The sequence below is a fragment of the Triturus cristatus genome, chromosome 3_1 (genome assembly GCF_964204655.1).
Source record: "Triturus cristatus chromosome 3_1, aTriCri1.1, whole genome shotgun sequence".
NCBI lineage: Eukaryota > Metazoa > Chordata > Amphibia > Caudata > Salamandridae > Triturus > Triturus cristatus.
In genome coordinates, this window is record NC_140583.1 from 216,609,317 (window position 1) to 216,633,164 (window position 23,848).

General features: G+C 49.9%; 1 protein-coding gene across 1 annotated transcript in view; it reads left to right on the plus strand.

Annotated features, from left to right (window-relative positions):
* Positions 1 to 23,848, plus strand: part of ETFA (electron transfer flavoprotein subunit alpha) — a 300,814-nt gene that overhangs the window by 263,423 nt on the left and 13,543 nt on the right. The window contains exon 11 of the mRNA XM_085643692.1: positions 3,646 to 3,726. Coding sequence (XP_085499818.1) covers positions 3,646 to 3,726 — 81 coding nt within the window. The remainder of the gene's footprint in view (positions 1 to 3,645; positions 3,727 to 23,848) is intronic.

Consider the following 23,848-nt stretch of genomic DNA (forward strand, 5'->3'; position numbering starts at 1 on the left):
GGCAGTATCTCTGCCCCGAGCCACGAGTCAGGGACTACAGCACCACCCGCAAGGGCATTAGCCAGGAGGGTCAGGTATGGGATCCATACATCTTGCTCCTGAATAAATAAATCGGGAGGGATACAGTCTGGTCCTGGGGCTTTGCCGCTCTTGATCGAACGTAAGACTAATTTAACTTCATCAGGGGAGAATTTTAGTGTATTTTCAACAACTGGAGGACAAGAAAACTGCCTGTCCATCAAAGCACCAACCTTAAATTGTTCCTCAAAGTACGCTACCCATTGTTGTGGTTCTACTTGATTAGAGGGGCGAATATCCGAGGGGGAGTTGCCCCATTTAAGGAGATGCCAGAATTGGACCATGTTGCGATCATGACAAGCCTGATATAAATCCCTCCAGCGCTCTTCATCCCAGTTTTGCTTGGCCTTGTATTGGGCATTTTTGTAAACAAGTCTACATTTTTGGATGGTAGAAAGAGAGCCTGATTTAATGGCCTCTTTCAGAGCACTTTGGGCCACTCTGCAATCCTTGTTGTACCACGTACGTGGTCTCAACTCCTTACCCCTACCAGTGGCAAGTTGGCTTTTCACAAAAAAGGATTTAAGCTCTGCGAAGAGTTTGTTATGGGAATCCCGAATATTTTCCTTGATCAAGTTTTGGGATTTCATTTGATTAAGAGAGGCCAGGGTACTGTTGATTAATTCCCTGATGGCCACACGTGAAGATTCACAAGTGGCGATCTTCGGCCATCTCACCCTTCTGAGATCCTTAGTAACGAGGACATCTATAGGGGGACTTCCCTCTGGGTGGGTAGGGGAGACTGCAAAAATATTATCCTTGATACACAGTACAAGGGGGTTGTGGTCGCTCTCGACTCTACTTACTACCACCATGTCGTCTATGAGCGGCCACAAATCCAAGCTGGCTAATATGTAATCAATTCGGCTCCCTGATCTACCATTGTCAAATGTCGACCTCCCCATCCTATCAGATTTAGTTCGCCCATTAACTGCTCGCATGCCCTGATTTAAACATAAACCCTTCATAAAAAGAGCAGCTTGAGACCATTTGTTTACTGGTTCCAACTCCAGCATGGGAACACCCCAAGTTGAGTCTTCTTCCTCGGTAAAGTCCCCACAATCGACCCCCAAGGGCTCAAAACAAACATTAAAATCTCCAGCCACAATCTTATACATAAACATAGGAGCGGTCTCTAAAAAGTTCTCCAGTAGAAGACAAGTGGGAGAGCACTTGCCTCCCGGGAGACCTCTTACATAGATGTTAATTATAAGAAAGTTGGGGCCGCTACGGGATTTGACCCTGATAATCAAAATATCAGAACTATCAATTGGAACCTCTGTCACGGTAACACCTTCACATTGACGGACCCAGGTGGTTAAGCCCCCCATGGGTCTGCCTCTATGGCTCTTAACAGCAGGTTTGTGGAAATTCAAAAACCCTGTACGAAAGTGGGGAGACAGTGCCCAGGTCTCCTGAAATGCCCATATTTCAAACTCGTCAACGAAGTCAGCCCAATCAGGAATCTCGAGCCTAGACCCCAGTCCAGCAATATTCCAGGAGCCCATTTTTAATATAGACTTCTCGACCCTGGTTTCAACTGCTTGACCTGAGACAAGATGTGAGTCGATCGTTCCAACAGATGGTATCAAGTTGTGACCAGGTGAAATAATCAAACAGGAACGATCTTTAGGGGGGGATGTTTTGATCGTAATATCATGGCTCAGATGACAATTAGGACCCACCAACCCTGGAGCAGGCACTGGGATATGTAGGGAGCCATCCATATGTCAATCATTATCCTCCAATGTAGAAAGAATATCAAAGCGGTTAAAAGTCGCAAAGGGCATGTCAGACCTGACGGGAAATGTTGGAAGATTACAATTATCCCGTAAGGATTGTATAAAGCCTGGCCTGTAAAAAAAGCCCAAAGGGAGGATCTTAATTGCGTTGGGGGCAGGGGGGAGGTGGTGGGCAGCTTCCAGTATGTATTTAACTAGAACAGGAGACCTGAAGCTTAACACGACACAATCCCCAGGAAAAGACTTGTGGGACTGACCGATCCATTTAATACGCCTAACCATATTAAAGTCATCAAATAGGGCCTTACTATTTCCAATTTTGGAGCTCAAATAATGAAGGGATTTATTCTTAAGGTTGGACCAGTGTTCGTAAGATCCGTCCAGGAGTGGTGGAACATTTGCCAAGATGATCGTATAAGGGGTGGCTTGGGGAGGAAGATGTAGACTAGTGGGGGGTGAAGAGAGCCCTGCACCCACCCCTTCTGTACCCACCCTGTTAACTTGAGAGGGGCGTCTTTGCAGGTCATGACGAGCATTAATACCCCTATCGGTAACAGCTTCATGACCTGGGGCGATGTTATTCTCTTCCCCTATAGATGGTAGCAAAGGCGTAGCCCCCACTGGTCTTGATGGTCTAGAACTACCGGCCTCATTAGGCACCTCCACTGGTAACACCCCGTTCGATGGCAAAGGGGGCCCTGGGACTGGACTCTTGTTACCTGAAAACCTAGCTTCCAATTGGTCCAACCTATTGGCTACAAGATCCAATTTTTGGTGTACGGGTACAAGGAGACAGGATAGATGATCTTTAAGGCCGGCAAGAAGTAAATCCAAAAGAGGTTGTAACTGGGCCTGGCTAGAAGGAATAATGTTTTGGTCCAAAAAACGCCCGTCAACAGAGGGCCCACTAGGCTTAGAAGGAGGCGATTCAACAGTAGGTTTACTCTTTCCCTGACCTCTCGGGTGTTTTTTATTAACTTCTTTTTTATTACCTTTAGCTTTATGGGCCAACCTCCCTCTTGTTGTGACCCTGGAAGGACTTGGGGTGGAGACATAACCCTGAACAGGAACTAAAGATTCCTGCACAGGGGGAGTGTGTGCAGGAGGAGAAGTGCTATCAACATCCTAGGAGGAACACCAAGAATTTCATAACACCACACTTGCTTGTATAATATTTTGTCCATAAAAGTGGTTACTGGGATGTTAACATAGAGTGACTTGTTACCCAGCCAAGTCATCCGCCGTATGCGCTCACACGTGTTGGACACCTTTGAGGTTTTTTTGAGTGCCAAGTGACGTGGGTGGGGGGGAGTCAGTACTCCTTACTGTACTGTACCTTTTTTACTGTTCCTTCCAATTCTTATATCAGTACATACACTACTTTCATGGAAAATGTATTTTTTATCACTTGAGTAATTCATTCTTTCTTTATTCCAAAACCCACATAGGCTTAGTACATCAATTCATACCATGCGATAATGTCCATACACTACCCTATGATTCTTTGTGTATTACTGTCGCGCTCAAAGCTGGCACGTGCTTTGCTGGTGGCCTGATTTCCCAGCGAGCCTTGGCGTTACTCTTAAAGCTGCTGTATGTGGAGAGGAGCGGAGAGTCCTCGAGGCGGTTTACCTCTTGGGTTTCTTGAAATCAGCTTTCGAACATTTCATTCATGGAATGTGTGATCTGAAAACCCCCAAAAGCGAATTCACAACGAATTTAACCATTTATATCTCAGCTGGCCATTAGCTTCATATTATTTCGTTGGTTCAATTTATACCAGTCTGTTAAACAAACAATAAATGTATGTGTCTCCTTCTTTCAGACGATTGTTGCAATAAACAAGGATCCGGAAGCCCCGATTTTCCAAGTGGCTGACTATGGACTGGTGGCTGATTTATTTAAGGTGTGTATTTTTTTTAAAGTTATGCATTACATTTACCCCAGCAGAGGATGCTTTTTGCACTTCTGAACATGTCCCAGTTCACCTAGATCTCAAGTGTGTGATTTCTCTTCCACACTTGCATCTTGAACACAGAAGTCTGCCATTGTTTACGACTTTGTAACGTTGTACAGTCCATTATTATTTTGCCTGTTGAATAATTGAGTTATTTTTTTTAACATTGAATTGTCAGATTTAACGATCTATTTTCTTTTTTGTTTTGTTTTACTTTACCTACACGGTGAACTTTACCAGAAAATGTATTTTACGTTTTTATTCACTTCATAGAAGCAGTTAATGGAACCAGCCAGCTACTAAAACAGGTGTAGCACTTTATTTTTGGAAGAGGTTGGGGCTTTCGATCAGTGTTCTCCTACACCCTGCTCAGACTTTATCTATTTGAAATGAACATCCCAGAATATTCTCACAGTCTAGAGTAACACAATTTTCAGTGAGTTAAGCTCACAGTCCTTCAGTCAGTTATTCTTTGTATTCAAATAATCAAGACCTATTCTGATCATTAATGACTTAAAAACTTAATGTAAAGTTTAAGGAAAAAAAAAAAGAACGTTATGAAGGTAAGAAACCTTGCACACAACGTGGTGGGGGAACAGCCACTTCATTAACATGAATATTTTATCAAGATTAGAACATACGTTTGATTGAATACTGTATACGTTACTAAAAAAACAGGCGCGCAACACCCATTGGACTCACAGGGCTTCAGCCCCCCCACCCCCCCGTCGTGTGTGGCAGCCCGGGATGAGACAGCTTCCCGGGCACACACACAGCCGCACCCGAGCACTTCACAGGTCTTTAAAAGACCGTTTGCATGTTAATGAGGCCTTGCTGTTGTTTCACCCCTTCTAAGAGCCCCCGCAGCTCCACTCTGCCTATTGCTTAAAGTTTCAGCCCCCCCCCGAAATTTTTTCTTAGCCCCCCCTCCCCCGAAATTTGGCTCTAGTTGCGCCTCTGCTAAAAAACATACGCCCATATATAAACTAACTAATGAATTTGTGTAGAGATGGCAAAAAAAACTCCCTCGGAAAATATTGCAAATCCCTAAAACTAGAGGTGTGCTTGGGTGTCCCGATTTTTACAAGGCACAAGAAAGCACAAATGAGAGAAACATTATGACTGGCCCCGACGTAACAACACAGATAGTACCTCATGGACGTTTATTGAACTAAAGGATGTGTAGAACTTTATGTGAAAGCAGGGATTTTGGCAGACTTGAGATGGAGTAAATATCAATTCCAATCTGTAAGAATGTAATAATTACAAGAATGGGGCTCAGCCCTAAAGAAGCTGGGTCGAAGATTCAATTATTTGGGTGTATATACATTTTCTCTAAGAGCAATGTATCCTTTAGTTAATTTTGAATTATGGACTTCCTAGTAAATGCAATGACATCGGGCGATTTAAGCTGAAAGTATGCTGAAAACAAATAAGAGGACACCCCCTTGGGATCATGTGGGTACAGAATGCGCATCCGTACAATCCATATTACTTAAAGGGGGCGCGTAAGTGTCTGTGGCCACTTCTGTAATCCCAGCGTGCCCTGGGGGTGCACGAAACTGGTGTAAATGTCCATTGTGCTCCTGGAAACTTGGTTTAATACGCCCCCTGTTTGTTTTGTGGAAGTGTAAAGTAGGAACTTGATTGGAACCTTTTTGCCATTGGGTATGTCTCTTTGATGTACCACCTTCATATACTGGAAGCTAACGCTGCAGCTCTGCTGCTGCACCTTTGTCTGTTGAGTAAATGCTAAAAGGACAATACCCTGACAGCTTGCATGCATTATTCAGTAAAGTAAAATCTGTTTGGCATGTTGAGGTGGAATTCATCTTAATACGCCTTTGTCCTGGTGTGAAAGAGGAGTCCAGTGTGAAGGCGCTCTTATTATCTTACAAATTAACCTGTTACTTGAACTCACATTAACTTTGATACCCCCATGTTTCATGAGCATCTCTCAGCTGTTTCTTCTCGAGTATCCGAAGTGTCAGTTAAATTTTAATCAAGAACCCTTACTGCATTCTGACACCACCTGACACGGTAGTGACCTTTAAGGGGAAGGAGGTGGTGTTTCATATCCTTGGAAGAAAGATGCTTTGCGTAGATCTTCGAAAGCTTAAACACGATTCTTACACACTCTTCGGTTGTTTCTGGACGCCGATATGTGTAGGAGACGGGCAAGTAACCTTTTTAGCACATTTCTGTTCATTAAGTACATCAATATACCATATTCTAGCATTTAGATGTAGCCTTTGCATCCACCAGAGCAGCTGTGAGTCCTGCATAAGTAATCTGCATATCTGGCATGGGCTCGCCATGTGCACCAGAGCAAAGGCGGCGAAGGCTTTGCCAGCACTTAATGCTATTCCTGAACCAATGCCTGCTGGCTGCACAGTAAACATGTGCCTTTTAATAAGCTGGAGACAAAGTGACATTCGGAAGAAACAACATGTAGACAATTTCCTTAATAAATTTTGTACGAACACATTATTTCCAGCTAATGGAAATGTAGATCTCCTAAATAATTGATTGGTTATATTCATCAGTGGTGAGTTCAGCGGGGACCTCTCCCAGCCGGGGCAACCTTCCGCCTCTTGAAAGAAGCGGTAATTGATATTTTACACCAGCGACAGCGATAGGTTTTCAGGTGCATTCTGTGTGGTGTTCACGGGCTCTTTACATGCATAGCTGCTCTTAACAGGGCTTCTTTGAATGCCGTGAAGTCTGCTCCTACAGTTAAGTGGCAAAAGCGGCCATAGTGCCAATGCCTTGGCAAGGACAGATTGCGGGTTTCTCTGTGTATTTAACATTGAAATATCGAATGTAATGCCTGATATTTTTTTATTCTGTACCAGTGAAGAGCATTTAAATTAATGTCATGGTTTACGTAATGTTTAGTGTGTGTGTGTGTAGCGTATCCCCAACATGTGATGGTCCCAGAGCAATTTTCAGAATTTAGGAGCCCTCAGGATTCTGGGGTTCTCGTGACCAGAGTGGTCTATTGATTGTGTTTTGTTTGTGTTCCTTCCTGTGTTATATGGTTGAGTCATTGGATAGTAGCTGTCAGGGCTTTGGCAGGTTGGTGAACATCTTCGCGACAGATGGTATTGGAAGTGGGCGGCTTCCTGATCCTTTTATGGAACTCTGTGGCGTACGGTGTCAACAAACGTGTGTGCCCAAGGACGTTGCAGAGTGAAGCTGCATGAAGTTAATATAGATTTACTAAACACCTTCCATTAGTTCATTATTACATGTACAGCTCTTTGACCCGTGGTTAGCGCTTCTAAAGTTGTAGAAGGTAAAGGGCAGAGGGCGGAGTTTCCTAACTGAAGTGGACAGGGTCCTCGCTCTTCATTCACACAGTCACCGCCTTTAATCGAGTTCCCAATCATTTGCCTTTGACAGAAGGTCAAGTTGACACGGTCCTGCCATTCGGAATCACTGGCTGTGCTACAGGTAACTTTAAAGCTCATATAAGAGAGTCACTTCACCATGCTGAGAAAGTGTTGCAACACAAGAACACTGAGGATTAATGGGAAAATGATTTGCAAAATACCCCAAAACGCCTTCCAAGTGCCACTCTACTGAGAAGCGGGGCCGCCGTGTTGTTTATACTGCTCGTGTACACACGCTGCTAACTCCATAACTCGTGCCTGTATTCAGAATGAACTTTAACTCAACAGAACAAGAGTGGCCATCGAAGAATTATGAACACCGCCAGTTAACCGTTTGTCTGGAGTGTAACTCCCTCCCACACTGTAGTACTCTGCCACACGCCTGTCTTGCACTCTGATGTAACTGAGAAGAGAGATGTATCACTTTATAAAACTACTTAATAAATGCGACCATAACTAGTACTATTGACACAGCCACTAGTTGCATGAGTGATAAGTAGTACCACACGTAATACTTAGTCACGAGCTCGCCAGAACAGCTCAGTTTTTAGCATTTTTTCTTTTGTGTGCACAGTGACCAGTTTCTGTGCACACTCTTACCGGTGCAAGGGTCATGAGTCAATAATTCCCATCTGAGCCCTTCTCATTCCGGATCCAGTGGATCCTGGAGGACATGCGAGCCACCAGTAGTATATCTGTTTTTTCTGAAGGATATGCATTCCTGCCGGTTCCACACCTTATGCATTTCCTGCAGACCCCAGACTGTATCTGGAAGCTTTTTCCCTCAACAATAGCTCTCCAGTGTCGAGAGGTGGTTTTACATGGCTCTAGCCGTGACTACTCCCGACCAGGAAGTGATGGCATTGCAGTAGGTTTGGTGCCAGGTGGTGAACTGGAGTCAGTTCTTGCTTTTACATGCCTCATTGATGCGGTCGAGCTCTTTACTGTATTTCATTGACTAAATTCTTCTGCTTTCAAATGCAACTAGGGGCAGGTGTCTCTACCTAAGACTTCAAATCAGGTCACCAACCATGTCCTTATCAGACGCATACAACATCTGTATGTGATGTTCAGACACAGAGCTTGACCTGTGACTGCTTATAATTGACACATGTAAAGGACATCAAAGATCTGATGTCCAAGCCATCTTTGTACAAAGCCTGCAGCGATATGACAAAACATTTACTTTCCCCTTAGATATGTTTCCTATCTGAAAGACACCATTAGTTAGAGACTCCTTACCTTGGAATTACTCCCAGCCGTTAGACTAGATCTGGAGAATTTTTTCTTCAGCAGTACCCCTGCGTGTCGGTAGGTGGCGTCGGTCGACTCCGCATTCATCGTTGGTGTCGTGATCGCCAGAATGAAGTTGCGGTATCTACTTAGACACCATCCCTGCACGCTGACGTCAGTTCTTTCTTTTTTTGCGCCAGGAAGTGCAGATCTGGAGAGAGCGGTACCCTTAGTCTTTTTTGACTAGCACTTTTTTGACTTTTGTCGACATCTTTTTCGAGTCGTTCGACTCCTGGTGCATGTAGGTATGTCCCATCATCGGACCGGCTTCAAGCCTTTTGACTCCTGTCGCAAGTTGATTTGTGTCACAGACCCACACCTCATGTGCCTCTGGTGCCTGGAGTGCTACTACGACCCGGTCGTCCTCCCACTGTCAGGCCATGAACCCGAAGTCTTTGCAGGAGCGATCCAGATAGCTTCTGGAGGCCTGGCAGTCAGTCCGTGCCGCTCGTGGTCCCGGTCGAGCGGGAGGTCGTGGGACCGGTCACGGAGTCACCGCCATCATTACTCCTCTAAGTCTTCGTCATCGGGTAGGTCGAAGCACAAGAAGAAGGTGAAGAAGCACCATCGCTCTTCGCCTTCTCCCCGTCCGTCGGCCGATGGAACGCGGAAGGTCGTTGTCCTACGGCTCTGCCCACGGAGCCTGCTGGGACGGCCCCAAGCCTTCCTTCACGGGAGCCGGAGTGTCCCCTGCCCAGCTTTGTGCATTTTACGAAGCCCTCCACTCCATCTTTGGGCAGCTCGACTCCGCCGGCGCACCTTCGGGCCCTGCGGACTCGGCTGGGGACTCTAGGCCTTAGATGCCGGTTGCTCCGGCCTTGGCGCCGTAGTGCCCCCAGGGATCCAGGCCTGGATCCGGATTGACGCCAGTTGACCGTATGACACCTCCCCTGATGCCGCTTCCTCTGACGTCACCTCAGCCACCGGTTGTTTCCACAGCCGGCACCGAACCCAGCCTCCCCCTCGACTTGGACACAGCCGGACTGGCATCAACCCCGGCCAGTATATTTGTACCTCTTTTCTACCCTGGTGCTCCTTTTTGCTCGGAGTGGCAGCCAGAGGAGGGTGAGGAGGACTGGGCGGGGTCTGTTGACCCTCTAGCAGACCAACTGGAAGAGCCAGACTGAAGAAAGGAGTTGGGTGAGGCCAGTGGTTTGGATACCTCCACAGACCTTGGTATGCTTTCTCCCCCTACCGTGGCCACGGAGGAGGGAGCCTCTTACGCTGTGGTGCTAGGTAGGGCGACTAAGCCCTTGGGCCTTAAGCTTCTCACGGTGGCAGTCAGGACTAACCTCCTGACTGAGGTGCTTCAGCCGGCAACGGCCTCTTTGGAGCCCCTGCTGCCATTCAATGAGGCCCTCACAGACATCCTTTTGGGCACTTGGTCCAAGCCCAGGGGGGGGCTCCTGTGGATAGGATGATTGCCCAATGCCACTGCCAGGCCCCGGGCGACCCAATTTTCCTCTCAACACCCTACCCCTGAGAGCTTGGTGGTCCAAGCCTCAACATCCAAAGGCGCCATCCCTACTGCTCCCTCAGATAGGGAATCCAAGAAGCTGGAAGAAAAATGGGAACATCTTGGGAAGAAGATGGTTTCTTTTGCGAGCTTAGGACTGCGGTCGGTGAACACCGCATGTCTTTTAGGGCGCTACACTCACTCTGTATTGGACACGGTTGCGCAGGTGCTGCCACAGTGCCCGGAGGAGGCCCGGACTGTACTCTCCTGTGCAGTCGCAGAGGGGAGCGAAGCAGCGAAGTTCACCATTCGATGTGGGCTGGATACCACCGACTCGCTAAGTAGAACAATTTCCATGTCAGTAGCTTTAAGACGCTATGCCTGGCTGAGGTTTCTGGGGATGTCCAATCGATCCTTTTGGACATGCCTTTTGATGGCCGTCGCCTGTTTGGCGATAAGGCGGACAATGCGCTTGTGCGCTTTCAAGTACTCTAGGGCCAAAGCCAAATCCTTGGGCCTCGCTGCCACCTCTCGCCCCGTTCAGCCTGCCTTTCGCCCCTTTAGTGGCTACGGAAGGGGCGCCCACGGCGTTCCACCCAGTGCCACAGGCCGGCGCAAGCTACCCAGCCTCTGCACAGCCGGGGACGTGGGACCCAGCGGTGTAAGTCTGGGGGCCAACAAGTGGGCCAGTCCACAAGTGCCCCCTCTGCATCAGCCTCCAAACCTTCCTAGTCTGACCTTTCAGGGCCACCAGTTGCCAATGGGCGGCAGGATACACCATTATCTCCCTCACTGTCACAACATCACGTCAGACAGGTGGGTTTTGCAGATAGTCCAAAGGGGCTACTCTCTCCCTTTCAAGACTACCCCCCCTCCATGCCACCAACACTCCATCGCATGTCGGAGGATCACTTGGCCCTTCTCTGTCAGGTAGATACGGCTCTCTTGGCCAGGGGAGCCATCAAGCGAGTCACTGTACCAGAAGTAGGTCGTGGTTGTTATTCCCACTACTTCCTGGTACCCAAGAAGGACTAAGTCCTGCATTCTATCTTGGATCTCAGGGACCTCAACTGCTTCCTCCGGAAGGAGAAGTTCAACGTTTTGACATTAGCTCAGGTCCTGTCTGCTCTTGACCCTGGAGACTGGATGGTAGCGTTGAACTTGCAGGGCGCTTATTTCCAAATACCTGTCCTGCCATCCCACAGGCGTTACCTACGGTTCACGGTAAGCCTCGAGCATTTTCAGTTTACTGTGCTACCCTTTGGCCTTACCAGCGCCCCTCAGGTGGTTGCAGGTCATCTTTGCAGACCAGGGGTTCCAGTCTTCCCCTATCTCGACAACTGGCTGTTAAAGGCGGGCTCGCCCCTGGCTGTCGTTTCCCACCCCCAGACTACGGCGGACCTCCTGCATTCGCTGGGGTTCGCGATCAACGTGCCGAAGTCACACCTGATTCCCTCTCAGAAGCTCCTTTTCATTGGAGCAGTTCTGGACACAACGCAGTTTTGGACTTATCCTCCCGAGCAGCGAGTTCGGGATATTCGGGCTATGATACCGATGTTTCAGCCTCTATCCTGGGTTTCGGTGAGATTGACCTTGAAGCTGCTGGGCCTCATGGCCTCCTGCATCCTGCTGGTGGATCATGCCAGGTGGCATATGCAGGCTCTGCAGCGGGTGCTGAATTTCCAGTGGGCGCAGCATCAGGGAAATATGTCTGATGTCGTCCAGATCTCAGAGGGCACTGCACACCAATAGCAGTAGTGGCTAACGAACCAGGATAGGATCAACAGCAGATTCCTCTCCCTTCCCCTACCAGACTACACAGTGGTGACAGATGCGTCACTTCTGGGATGGGGCGGCCACATGAGGGAGGCAGAGATCAGAGGCCTCTGGTCTCCGGTGGAGCCGGGCTCTACATCAACCTGCTGGAGCTCCGGGCGATCCGTCTTGCACTGAAAGCATTCCTTCCTTCTGTCAAGGGAAGAGTAGTGCAGGTGTTCACGGACAACACCTGCGCCATGTGGTTCTGCAACAAACAGGGCGGGTGGAGTTGTGGACCCTATGTCAAGAGGCTCTTCGCCTCTGGACATGGCTGGAACATCAGGGCATATCTCTGGTGGTTCAACACCTGGCACGCTCACTGAACGCCAGGGCGGACAAACTCAGCCACTGGTGCATGATGGATCACAAATGGCATCTTCACTCTGAGGTGCTGCAAGGTCTCTTTCAGCAGTGGGGAGAGCGTTGGTTAGATCTGTTCGCCATTGAAGAGAACTCACAATGTCAACAGTTCTGCGTGTTGGAATTTCCAAGGCGGCACTCGCTCGGTGACGCTTTTCGTCACAAGTGGAGTGGCGGTCTTCTATACACCTGTCCGCCTATACCACTTCTGACCTGAGTGCAGAAGATCAAGCAGAAGATCAATCGCGACCGGGCCCAAGTCATCCCTGTGGCTCTGGAATTGAGCACGTAGAGTCTGGTATCTGAGCTCTCGAGAATGGCCATCGATCCTCTGATCAGACTGCCTCTTCGGGAGGATCTTCTGTCGCAGCTACGTTCTCCATCCAAGCCTGTCCAGCCTCCTCCTCCTTGCATGGAGATTGAGCGGCGACAGTTGAAAGCTTTTGACCATCCTCCCGAAGTTTGGAATGTAATCTTGGCAGCCAGGCGTCCCGCCACTAAAACGGTATTCACCTGTAGATGGAACAAATTTGTGGCATGGTGTCAGTGCTTAATTTGAGCCAGTGCTTTCCAGTGCTCAGCCCCGGCACTTAATTGTTTTCCGGTGCTTGGCACCGGTACCTACCTGTTCTAAGTATGGTGTTGACAGTCTACCACATGGTGGCGCTGCTCATATATTTTAGAGATGAGCAGAACAACTGTTTAGGAATACAATATACATTAAAATAGTGCTAATATCTGCCTCCCCAGCCATTCCTTTAGCTTTGGGGTCCTGGAATAATCTGAACTGTCGCATTTACATGCGAGAGAAATGGTTAGTAGTTGTTTTGGCAGTGATGACAAGGGCGATGTGTGGTGCAAGCTGCAGTGGCCTCCTGGTCAGAGCCCTGGCCCTTAATATTTTACAAACTAAGCACTGCATGGTGCACAGCAAAGGCTGTGGATCCCCTTTCTGCCCCCCTTTCAGAGGTTCTCCTCTTCATTCTTTCTTTCGCCCAGCAGGGCTCTGCTCTGGGCACCCTTAAAGGCTATCTTTCGGCAATTTCGGCCTTTCTTCGCCTTCCTGCTCAGCCTTCTCTTTTCAAGTCCCCTATTGTAAATAGATTTCTTAAGGGCACTATTCACCTCTTTCCTCCTATTCCTCTCATAATGCCCCAGTGGGACTTAAATCTGGTCTTAACTTGCCCTATGTGTGCTCCTTTCGAGCCGCTACATAATTGTCCTCTTAGACTCTTCACCTTAAAGTCTGCTTTTCTGGTTGCCATCACCTCTGCTCGCAGGGTGAGTGAGCTTCAGGCTCTTTCGTCTAAACCTCCTTTCCTAGCTGTTCATCCGAACAAGGTTGTCCTTCGAACTCAACCTTAGTTTCTTCCCAAAGTGGTTACCTCTTTCCACATAGAACAGACCATCACTTTGCCCACCTTCTTCCCGTCTCTGCACCCTTCCAAGAAGGAGGAGAGACTCTACCGTCTGGATCCAAAACATGCATTATCCTTTTATTTGCATTGCACAAAACAATTTCGGGTGGATGATCAGCTCTTTGGCTATGTGGGCGCCAAGAAAGGTCGGGCTGTGTGAAAACGGACCATCTCTCGATCGGTCGTCCTTTGCATTAGGATCTGCTACTCCTTGGCGAAAAAGGAGACTCTGGTAGGGCTGCGCACCCATTCCACCAGGGCGACGGCAGCCACTACTGGTTTGGGACTAGGAGTCCCCCCTCAGTGACATCTGCCAGACAGCCACGTGGGCATCCCTGCACACGTTCACAATACATTACTGCCGGATAGTCCGGTCCGGAGAGGCGGCTTCTTTGGCCGTTCAGTTCTCCAGAACTTTCTAGTTTGAACTTAGTTCGCAACCCACCTCTGGGGTTGTTATTGTTGGGGTATCTATTCTAAGGTAGGGAATCTATAACTAATAGTCTCTTTCAAATGAACAAGTTACTTACCTTCGGTAACAAAATATCTGTAAGAGATATATATTAGTCATAGATTTCTTACTGCCCCACCCATCCTCCCTGTTCTGCGAACTGACTTCTAGAGTTATGGACTCCCTTTCATGGCCCTAGTTTTGTGCACCAGTGGTCAGTGTCTTTCCTGGATCTGCGCTTCTGGCGTGGAATGTCGTGTAAAGAACTGACGTCTGCGCGCAAGGTCGTCGTTTAAGTAGATACCGTGACTTCATTTCGGTGATCGCAATGCCAACAACGAACACGGAGTCGACCGACGTGCAGGGGTACTGCAATCTGATGGCTGGGGGTAATTCTAAGGTAAGGAATCTATAACTAAAATAAGGTCTCTTACAGATATATCGGTACCGAAGTTAAGTAACTTGTTCAATAGGAAATGACCTCCCAAGATGTCCTCCCACAAAATATAAATAGGACTCCTTTAGGAAGGCGAAATCCTTTTCTTCCTTTAAGGGAGTCCGCTCCTGGGGCCTTAGAGCCATAATGCTGGTTCTCAAAGCCAGGCTCGTCCTCATAGTTGGAGATTATTCTGATGCTGATATAGATGAAGCCGGAAATTTCAACTCTATTGCCCAATCTTGCGCAGGTCAAAGCCTCTGGCAGGCATGCAGACTTATTCAGTTCTGCTACTATGCCACCTGAGCCACTCTTCAAGGATGAGAGCTATCTTGGTAGTCTGGTGATTCTGCAGATGACCTGATGAATAGGACACGTTACAACGCAAACATTTACAACACATGCCTTTACAACGCAGGTTTTATATCTCAACATCCATTACAACGCATGATTTTACAACGCATGGCATCACAATGCATTTTTAGAAACTACATTTACAACGCATTCCATTACAACGCATACTATTACAACGCATATTACTTTTAGGGCAACAGTAGGGTAAGTGTTGGAAAGTGTAGGGGTAAAAGTTACTATTCCCACTCCAGTGAGTGCAACAGTAGGCTAAGTGTTGGATAGTGTAGGGTTAAAAATGACCATTCCCTATTATTTACCTTATAATGCGTTGTAATGGCATGCGTTGTAATGGCATGCGTTGTAATGGCATGCGTTGTAATGGCATGCGTTGTAGTGACATGCGTTGTAATGGCTGCGTTATAATGGCATGCGGTGTAAAGGATGTTGCGTTGTAATGACTGTGCTGTAAAGGTAGTACGTTGTAATGACTGTTTGTAAAGTTTGTTTCTTGACCTGACACCGCCTGGCTTGGCACTGCCACAGGTTCTGTCTTAAGCCTCTGAAAAGCAGCAGAGACACACTAGTCCTAGTCTTCGTGAGGAAAACAGTTCTATTAACTTCACAGGAAGTTTCTATGTTACTCCAGGGCACATCAGTCCTGGCAGCACCCACTTTCACAATGGTTCTCCACACCCCAGCAGTTGGAGCAGGAGTGGATTTATTTATTTATTTTTAAGATTTATAAAGCGCAACGTCTGCCCGTAGGCGTCTTGGCGCTATGACTCAGCTAGTGCCTCCTTGATGACGGAAGCGAATTAAAAATAATGAGGTAACAGAGAACAGCTACTGGTCAAAGAGCCAGGTTTTCAACAATTTCCTGAATTGGAGCAGTGTGGGTGTAGATCTAATCACCAATGGAAGAGTGTTCCAAAGTCTGGCTGCGGTGTTAGTGAAACATCTATCTCCCCAGGTGACAGTCTTGGTCCGTGGCACCACTAGTTGGTGTAGATTTTTGGATCTTAGTTGTCGGGTAGGGCAATAGAGAGTGAGCTTCTGTTTAAGAAACTCCGGCCCTAGAGGAGCCTAGCGCGCAACCAAGATGGCCGCGTAGGTGCGAGGCTCCCGAGGACCTCCGCAACCTCCTACGTTTATCCTGTCTTCATCCTGCCTCGGTTGAGGCGACTGTGTCGGTGAGCCTGAGCTGAGGTGGTACCCGTTCCCCGTTCTCGGTTTGGACTTCGGGTACCGGAGTGAGCACCGACTGAAGTTTGCGGCCTACTTCTCGCCGGACCCCGGATTTGCGCTGGGGGGTGACCCAGTGGCAAAGTGAACAACAACGGCGGGCTGGGCCTGGCGAGTCGCGTACCCCGCACTTTTGCTTTCACTTTCGCACCCCCTTGCCGTCTCTGCAAGTGAGATCGCGGAGCTCTTTGTGTCGGTGTGGCCTCGCTGGGAGACCCTGCCTGCCTGCCGGCTGTGACCCACCCCGCCGACCTGGGGTGGCCCCCCGGAGCTCGTGGCCTTGATTGCTTGCCCTCTACGGCGTCGCTGGTGCGGGTGTGAGACCCGTGGCGATGGCCACGAAACAAGATGGAGATCGGTCGAAGACCAAGTCGACCCGGCGTGGCGCCGTACATCAGGCCAACATCATGGACCGCTATACCCTCCAGAAGGGATCTCCCGGCGGACCGCACAAGTCCTCTGAGGGCCCCCCTGATGCCCCGGATTTGCCCACGGATCTGACTCTGCAAGACGTCATGGGCGCCATTGCTGAGATGAAGGCCTCGGTGGGCCAGCGGTTCGACACCTTGGCGCATAAGATCGACGCGGTCCTCGTGGATGTCGGCCTGGTGAGGGCTGATCTCTCCAAGACCGACCGGGTAGATTCTTTGGCCCAAACCGCGTCGGGCCTCACGACTGAGGTGGCGGCCCTCCAAACGGAGGTGCACCGACTTCGTCAGGCGAGTGCGCTTATGGATCGGCGCCTGGAGGATTCCGAGAGTCGGGCCCGGAGGAATAACATCCGCATCATCGGAGTACCCGAGGGACGGGAGGAGGCGGCGGCGGATCTTTTTGTAGAGGACCTGATCGCTACCCATCTCCAGCCTCGGGGACTGAGTAAATTCTTTGCCGTGGAGAGGGCCCACAGAGTTCCCGGGGGAAGGCCGAAGGTCGGAGCCCCTCCGCGGCCCCTCATTGCCCGGATTTTTAACTTTAGGGACAGGGACGCGATCTTGCAAGCCTCCAGACTGCAAGCTGGAAAATATGGAGGTGAACTTTTATCCTGATTTTACCCAAGCGGTCCAGAAGCAGAGACTGAGTTTCCTGGGCGTCAAGCGCCGGCTCTGGGACATGAACTTAAAATACGCCATGCTCTTCCCGGCCAAGCTGCGGGTAGAGGTGGATGGTCGCACGCACTTTTTTGATCGTCCCGAAGCGGCCGGGGACTGGCTGGACACTCTGTCTGGGGGTAGTGATCGAGATGGTGGGGGGGGGGCGGCGGGAGGAGACGGCCCACTGGATCGGGACTGAGGGGTTGATATTGGGCCTCACTCTGGACGACTATGATGCCACTTTCGACCATGCTTCTGTCTTTGTTCTTTCCCCTCCCTTGGAGGTTGTGTGGGGTCTAGAAGGGGTACTCTTTCCTCCTCTAGGGGGTCTAGCTAGTTTCATTATAGAGGGGCGACAGGCACACTGCAAGTTGGGGGGGCTGTCTGGGCTCATGCAGGGGTGCAGGGAGGGGGGAGTTTTGTTGGGGCGGGTGGGTTGGGGTGGGGTGTTGTTCGTTTACACCACAAGGCAAAAGTATCGTTGTGTTATCTCTAAAGTGCTCTCTGGGGGACGAGTGATGGCTTCTGTTTATGATGGGGGGTAGGGGACTGAGTCTGTTGTCCTGGAATGTTAATGGATTGGGGGACAGGATAAAACGAGGTGTGGTCCTGCAGTTCTTGAAGCGAATTTCGCCGATATAGTTTTTCTGCAGGAGACACACCTCATTGGCAACTCCTTTTGTGCTATGAATCGACGGGGCTACCGCCTTGTGGCCCATTCGGGCTTCACGTCTGGTTCAAGGGGTGTGGGCATTATGGTTAAGAACTCGCTCCCGTTGGAGATTGATGAGGTGCTCCATGACGACAGGGGACGTTACACGGTTTTGGTGGGTAGAATGGAGGGCAGAGTGGTCGTTTTCGTGTCTGTCTATGTCCCGCCGGGGCTGCAGACGACCACCTTTGCGGACATGGGGCGCCTCCTCCTTGGCCTTCCGGAGGGGATTCTAGTGGTGGGGGGGGATTTTAATGCTGTGGTTTCCGGAACTGTGGATCGTCACCCCCCTAGGGATCTCCCCCGTGCCCAGGCGTGGTTGTCTGGCCTCTTGGATACCTTTGGGGCTGGTGGATTGTTGGCGTCTGAAACATCCCACCCAGCTACAGTACACCTTCCATTCAGGGGCTCATGGTAGTCTCTCACGGCTAGATTATGTCCTGGTTCCGGCGGCACATGTGGGGAGGATAGGGGAGGTGCGCCATTTGGCACGGGGTATTTCGGACCACTCCCCACTCTTGTTGCACTTTGATATTCTTCCGAGGGGAGAGGGTAGGGTGGTCCCGATTAATCCCTGGTACCTGCGTGACCCCGCCATTCGCGCAGAGCTGGTTAAATCCCTTAAGCGCTACTTTGACGAGAATGTGGGGTCTGTGTCATCGGCGGAGAATGTGGGGTCTGTGTCATCGGCGGTCTCACTGTGGGAGGCGTTCAAGACGGTACTCCGGGGAGAGGCCTTGTCCCTTATTTCCCATTCCCGGAGGCGCGAGCGGGAGGAGGTGACCCGTGTTGAAGCTGAGATAACCGAGTTGGAGGGTGATCTAGAATGTGGGGTGACGGATGACAAATTACATGTTCTCCGACTCAAGCAAGCGGCCTATAAGTCCCTCGTCACGGAGGCGGCCAGGGGCCTCAGTAGAGAGCAACAGGGGAGACTGTATGATGTGGGTGATAAGGCTGGTAAATTGATTGCGTGGCTGGACAAAAAGGAGAGAGCGAGTCGAGTTGTCCCGTTGATTGAGAAACAGAATGGTGTGTGTGTCACTGAACCAGAAGAAATTGTCTCCTGCTTTGCAGACTATTTCCGTGGGGTGTATTCCCCGGTGTCCTCCCGCTCTGAAGAGGATTCCCATGCCCTGCTCAGGGATATCGCGCTGCCTTCCCTTTCGGAGGAGGACAGAGTGTCGTTGGACGCCGCTCCAACTTCCGAAGAAATTGCCCTCGCCATACGCTCGGTCGCTTCCGGCAAGGCCATGGGTCCTAATGGTCTTCCCATCGAGTAGTATAAACTGCGACCGGATACGCTGGCGCCGCATCTCCGTGCTATGTTCCTCGCGGCCCACTCGGCGGGTTCCCTCCCACTAGACCAGCGTCTAGCCACTATCGTGGTTATCCATAAGGAGGGGAGGCCACGGGACCGGGTCACATCCTATCGGCCTATTTCGCTATTGAATGCGGAGCCCAAAATTCTCGCCAAGGTGTTGGCCAATCGGCTGGTCGGCGTAGTGTGTGACTTGATTCACCAGGATCAGTCCGGCTTTATCCCTCATCGCAACACAGCGCTTAACCTGCGGCGTTTGCATGGGGTGCTCGCACGTGTCCCGTTCATACGGGAGCCGGCCATTTTGGCGTCCTTGGACGCCACTATGGCGTTTGACACACTTGAATGGCCATATATTTGGGCGACGCTCGCGAAGTTTGGGTTTGGCCCAGGATTCATCGGTTGGGTAAAATTGTTGTACTCTGGCACGCTGGCGCAGGTGGTTGTGAACGGTAGAGTGTCGGCTCCGTTTGAGCTGGGCAGGGGCACGCGACAGGGCTGCCCATTATCACCGCTCCTCTTCGCGCTTGCCCTGGAGCCCCTGGCGGAGTGGTTGCGGTGGGAACCTTCTATTCGTGGTCTCCGCTGGTCCCCCGAGTATGAGGACCGCGTATCTCTATACGCTGATGATATTCTCCTGTACCTGGCTTCCCCACGTAAATCACTGATAGTACTGGTCGACGTATTGCATTCATTTGGCCTTAACTCCGGCCTTGTCATTAACTGGGCTAAATCGTGCGTGTATGTTCTCTCTGGGGAGGATCCTATCCTTCCGCGGGGCTGTCCTATCCAGATCGCCCCGCGGGGATTTAGGTACCTGGGTGTCTTCATTACCCTGGACGCGGAGGCCCGATATGGTCAGAACTTGCTTCCCCCCCTCCAGCGCCTGAAGGAGGATGTCGTGCGTTGGAGGCGCTTGCCGCTCTCGCCGCTCGGCCGGGCGGCATTGTTTAAGATGATGTCGCTGCCGCGTTTCCTGTACGCTCTGCAGAACACAATGGACGTCGTCCCGGCGCGCTACTTTCGCGAGGTGGAGAGTTTGCAGCGCCGACTGTTCTGGGAAGGTAGACCGCGTATCGCCCTGGCGAAGCTGACGCTCCCGTGGTATGACGGGGGGATTACCCTCCCGGATATCAAACGGTATTATTGGGCCTCCCAGCTGGCTGCGATTAATCACGGCCTATACGGGCCCGCTCTAAACCCGGCCTTTGAAATGGATAAGATGTTACTGCCGGGTGGCGATTATAACCGAGCGCTTTACTCCAGCTCGCTTGACGCACGTCTGACGGGCCCCACGCGTGTCATGGTACGAGTGTGGCACGCGGCTAACGTGGCGATGGGGTGGAAAGATCGTTTGACCCGGGCGTCGCCACTATACGCATCTGAGCGGTTGGGCTCCCTGTGGACCTCGAAGGGCTTTGAGAAGTGGGACATGATAGGCATCAGCAGGGTGGGTGATCTCTGGACGAGGGGGGGATTCAAAACGTTCGAGATGCTGCAGACAGAATTCCAGTTGCAGGACAGGGAGTACTTTCGGTATATGCAGATCCGTCATGCGCTATGCTCCGTATTCCCGGACGTTGCCTCCATCCCGGAGTATTCCCCTCTGGAGGATAGAGTGCTAGATGGACATGTACCGGACAGCACGATTTCATTAATCTATAAAAAACTTGTCAATGACCGCTCGGGACTGCTGACTAACCTTCGTGAGGCATGGGTTGCCGATGGATTGGAGCTGGATGACGAGGACTGGGTATCTGCGGTGGCCTCCCCGAAAGAGGTGGCCATACCGGCCCGCCTTGGCTTCGTCCAGCTCAAGATACTCCATAGGGTCTATGTTACGGGGCCAGGGCTACTGCGTATGGGCTATGCTGTGGACGGGTTGTGTAAGCGTGGGTGTGGTTCTTTGGGGACCTTTCTCCATATTTTGTGGGAATGCCCGGAGGTGGAGCGATTCTGGCGTGGTGTGCATGAGGTCCTGCGGGTGGTTACGCGTGTGTCGCTGCTGCCCGAAGCAAGGAGATGCCTTCTGAATGTGTGGGAGCCAACCGACTACTCGGTGCCGCAGACGTGGTGGGTGACTCTGGGATATATGGTGGCCAAACGCGACATTGCTCAACTGTGGGGTTCCCAGAGGTCGCCGACTGTCTCGGCATGGAAGGATAACATGGATTGGTGCATGTTTCGGGAAAAGGTAGTGTATGTTGCGAGAGGTAAGCCTGGGACATGGGTGAAAGTATGGGGCCCCTGGAACGCCTACCGCGGGGGAATCTGTACCCCGCCGTTATTGCCCGATCCGTCACCGGCCCCGTCCCCTTAGCCAGTTTATCTCCCCGGTTCCGGGCACTGAGTCCACCTAGTCCCCGTCCTGACCTTTTCCCCCCCTTGCTACTCCTATGGATTGGTAGGGACCCCCCTCTAGGGGAGCACATGCTGTTGTTTCCGATTGTGGGTTGCCTTGTGGGTTTGTTTTTTGTTGTTATTTATATTAAAATGAAACCGTTATGCGGGGTCCGGATGGTGTGGCTACCACCGCTTCTAACTCCTGTGCATTTCCCTTTGCCGCGGCATGCGCGCTATTGTTTGTATCACATGCTCCTCTTGCTTGCTAGCGGCCGGCCTGAAGGTTGTAGGCCCATCTTTGTATATTTTTTGAATTTTGTAATAAACAGTTTAAAAAAAAAAAAAAAAAAAAAAAAAAGAAACTCCGGCCCTAACTGATGGAGGCCCTTAAAAGTGTGACACAGGGTTTTAAATCTGATCCGGTTTTTGACCGTCAACCAATGATAATTCCTGATTACTTGCGTAATTGGTTTAAATTTGGGGGTCCCTGATAGCAATCTTGCAGCCGCATTCTGGACCAGTTGTAGCTTGGCGACCACCCGAGAGTGATCAAAGGGATGCCATCAGCAGCAGCAGCTCCAGTGCCTCAATTGTCTGCTTCAACTGCTTTCTCAGTGCCTCTCTATTTCCCTCTTTTACACCAACAACTTCTAGTGGAGGGAAGGGTGTACAGTTTTTTTTCTCACCAATTTGGAGATGATCACGGCTGATCTCTGGATCACCCATCTAATTGGCCATATCTAAAATCTACATTTTCTGTCTTTGCGTATGGACCACTCTCCTTTCACCTGGATATGCTCTCTGGCTCATGCCCCTCGATTCTAAAGGCAGATGTTATTGCTCTGCCTCTGTTGAGCAAAGGGCCCATAAAAGTGGTGCCCATGGAGGAAAAGGGCACAGTTTCCTTCTCTAGACGGACAGAGGTAAGAGACCAATCATAGAACTTCACTTTCCATTTGCAGGGCAAGTTGAAGATGCTTTCCCCGATTTAGGTTTTGTTGTGCGGGAGATTAGGTACTGTCCCTGGACCTCTAGGGTACCTAGTGCCATCTGCCGATCCTACCAACCCCAAAGCTTTATGTTGTTTACCAAGGGTTTCCAGCACTATAAATTTGGGTTTTAACATTTATACTGACAACTACTCTGTGAGTATTCCCCAGGGTGATGCCCATGGTTGCACCTTCACTGTGGAGGTTTACGTATGTAGACAGTTAGCTGAAGAAACCAAGGATCTCCTGACCTTGTCACCGAACATCAGCAGTTCTCAATCATAAGCTGAGCTTGGCCAGTTCCAACTCACATCCACTCAAAGGCCAATGTTCAGCAGGGGCAGTGCTGGACGCAGTCCTTGCAAGGGCTTTTTCTTCTTCTCATACAATTGTAGATTGTGGGATATCTTGCAGCTGTTTCTGACTTAATCACATGCACTTTTTGGGTCTTTTAACCTCCTGCGTCAAGTTTTCGGCTGCAGGACAGTGGTGTCCAAGAAAGTTGTGGCTACCTCATGTTTCTCAGCTTGATTCCAGTTCTTGGATTCTCTTCTTCCGGATCCGCCTTGCTTGATGTGCTTATCCAGTCTGTCAGCAGACTATCCCTTCAGCGCCACATAGCTGCATGCTGCCATAGTTAGTGATGGCTCTTCGTTGGTCTGCAGCTGTCATTGGGTGACTCCATGGCATGGGGCCTTTTTATGCCTTAACTATTTGATCCACCCAAATGTTTGGAACTTATAAATCAGGAATCTTTCTGAATGTCTTGCACAACCTTCATGCATGATATATTCCATTTAATGAGTCGTTATACCTAAACGTCGAAAAAAATATTAATTTTCATGTTCCTTCCATTTCTGTTGATTCAGCTTAAAACCATAAAACTGATATACTCCTTGCCGTTCAGGAATACTCTTCACCCCTTAATTAGGATGGTCATGAATGACAAATTGTAGTCTTGCGTCCTAAATAGGCTCGAAAGATTGCCTGGTTTGCTATGTCACATGACTCCACTATTGTTGTCTTTTGCATCCCAAAGAGGCTACTAAGTGTGTTCCGACAAACTTTGGAGCATCCTTGGGGCGTAAAAGGCTGCATTTGTTAAGTCCTGCAATGTCGGAAGCTAAACATGTCTTTTTATGCTTTGCCATGAAGGTCGTCTTCACTTTTATCACAGAATGCTATTGAAGTTTTGTCAAATTATACAACTTCTGTCTACTACATCAGCAGTCAAGGCAGTGTGGTATTGTCAGCCCTCTGTTTGGTGGTGGTCAGGTATGGACGTGGGCGCAGCAACGTGGCAAATATCCTAACAGCAACAACCCTTAAAAGCTTCCTTACCGTGAGAACGGATTTTCTGAGTCGCTTTTCCGTAGAGGATCACCAAAGGGG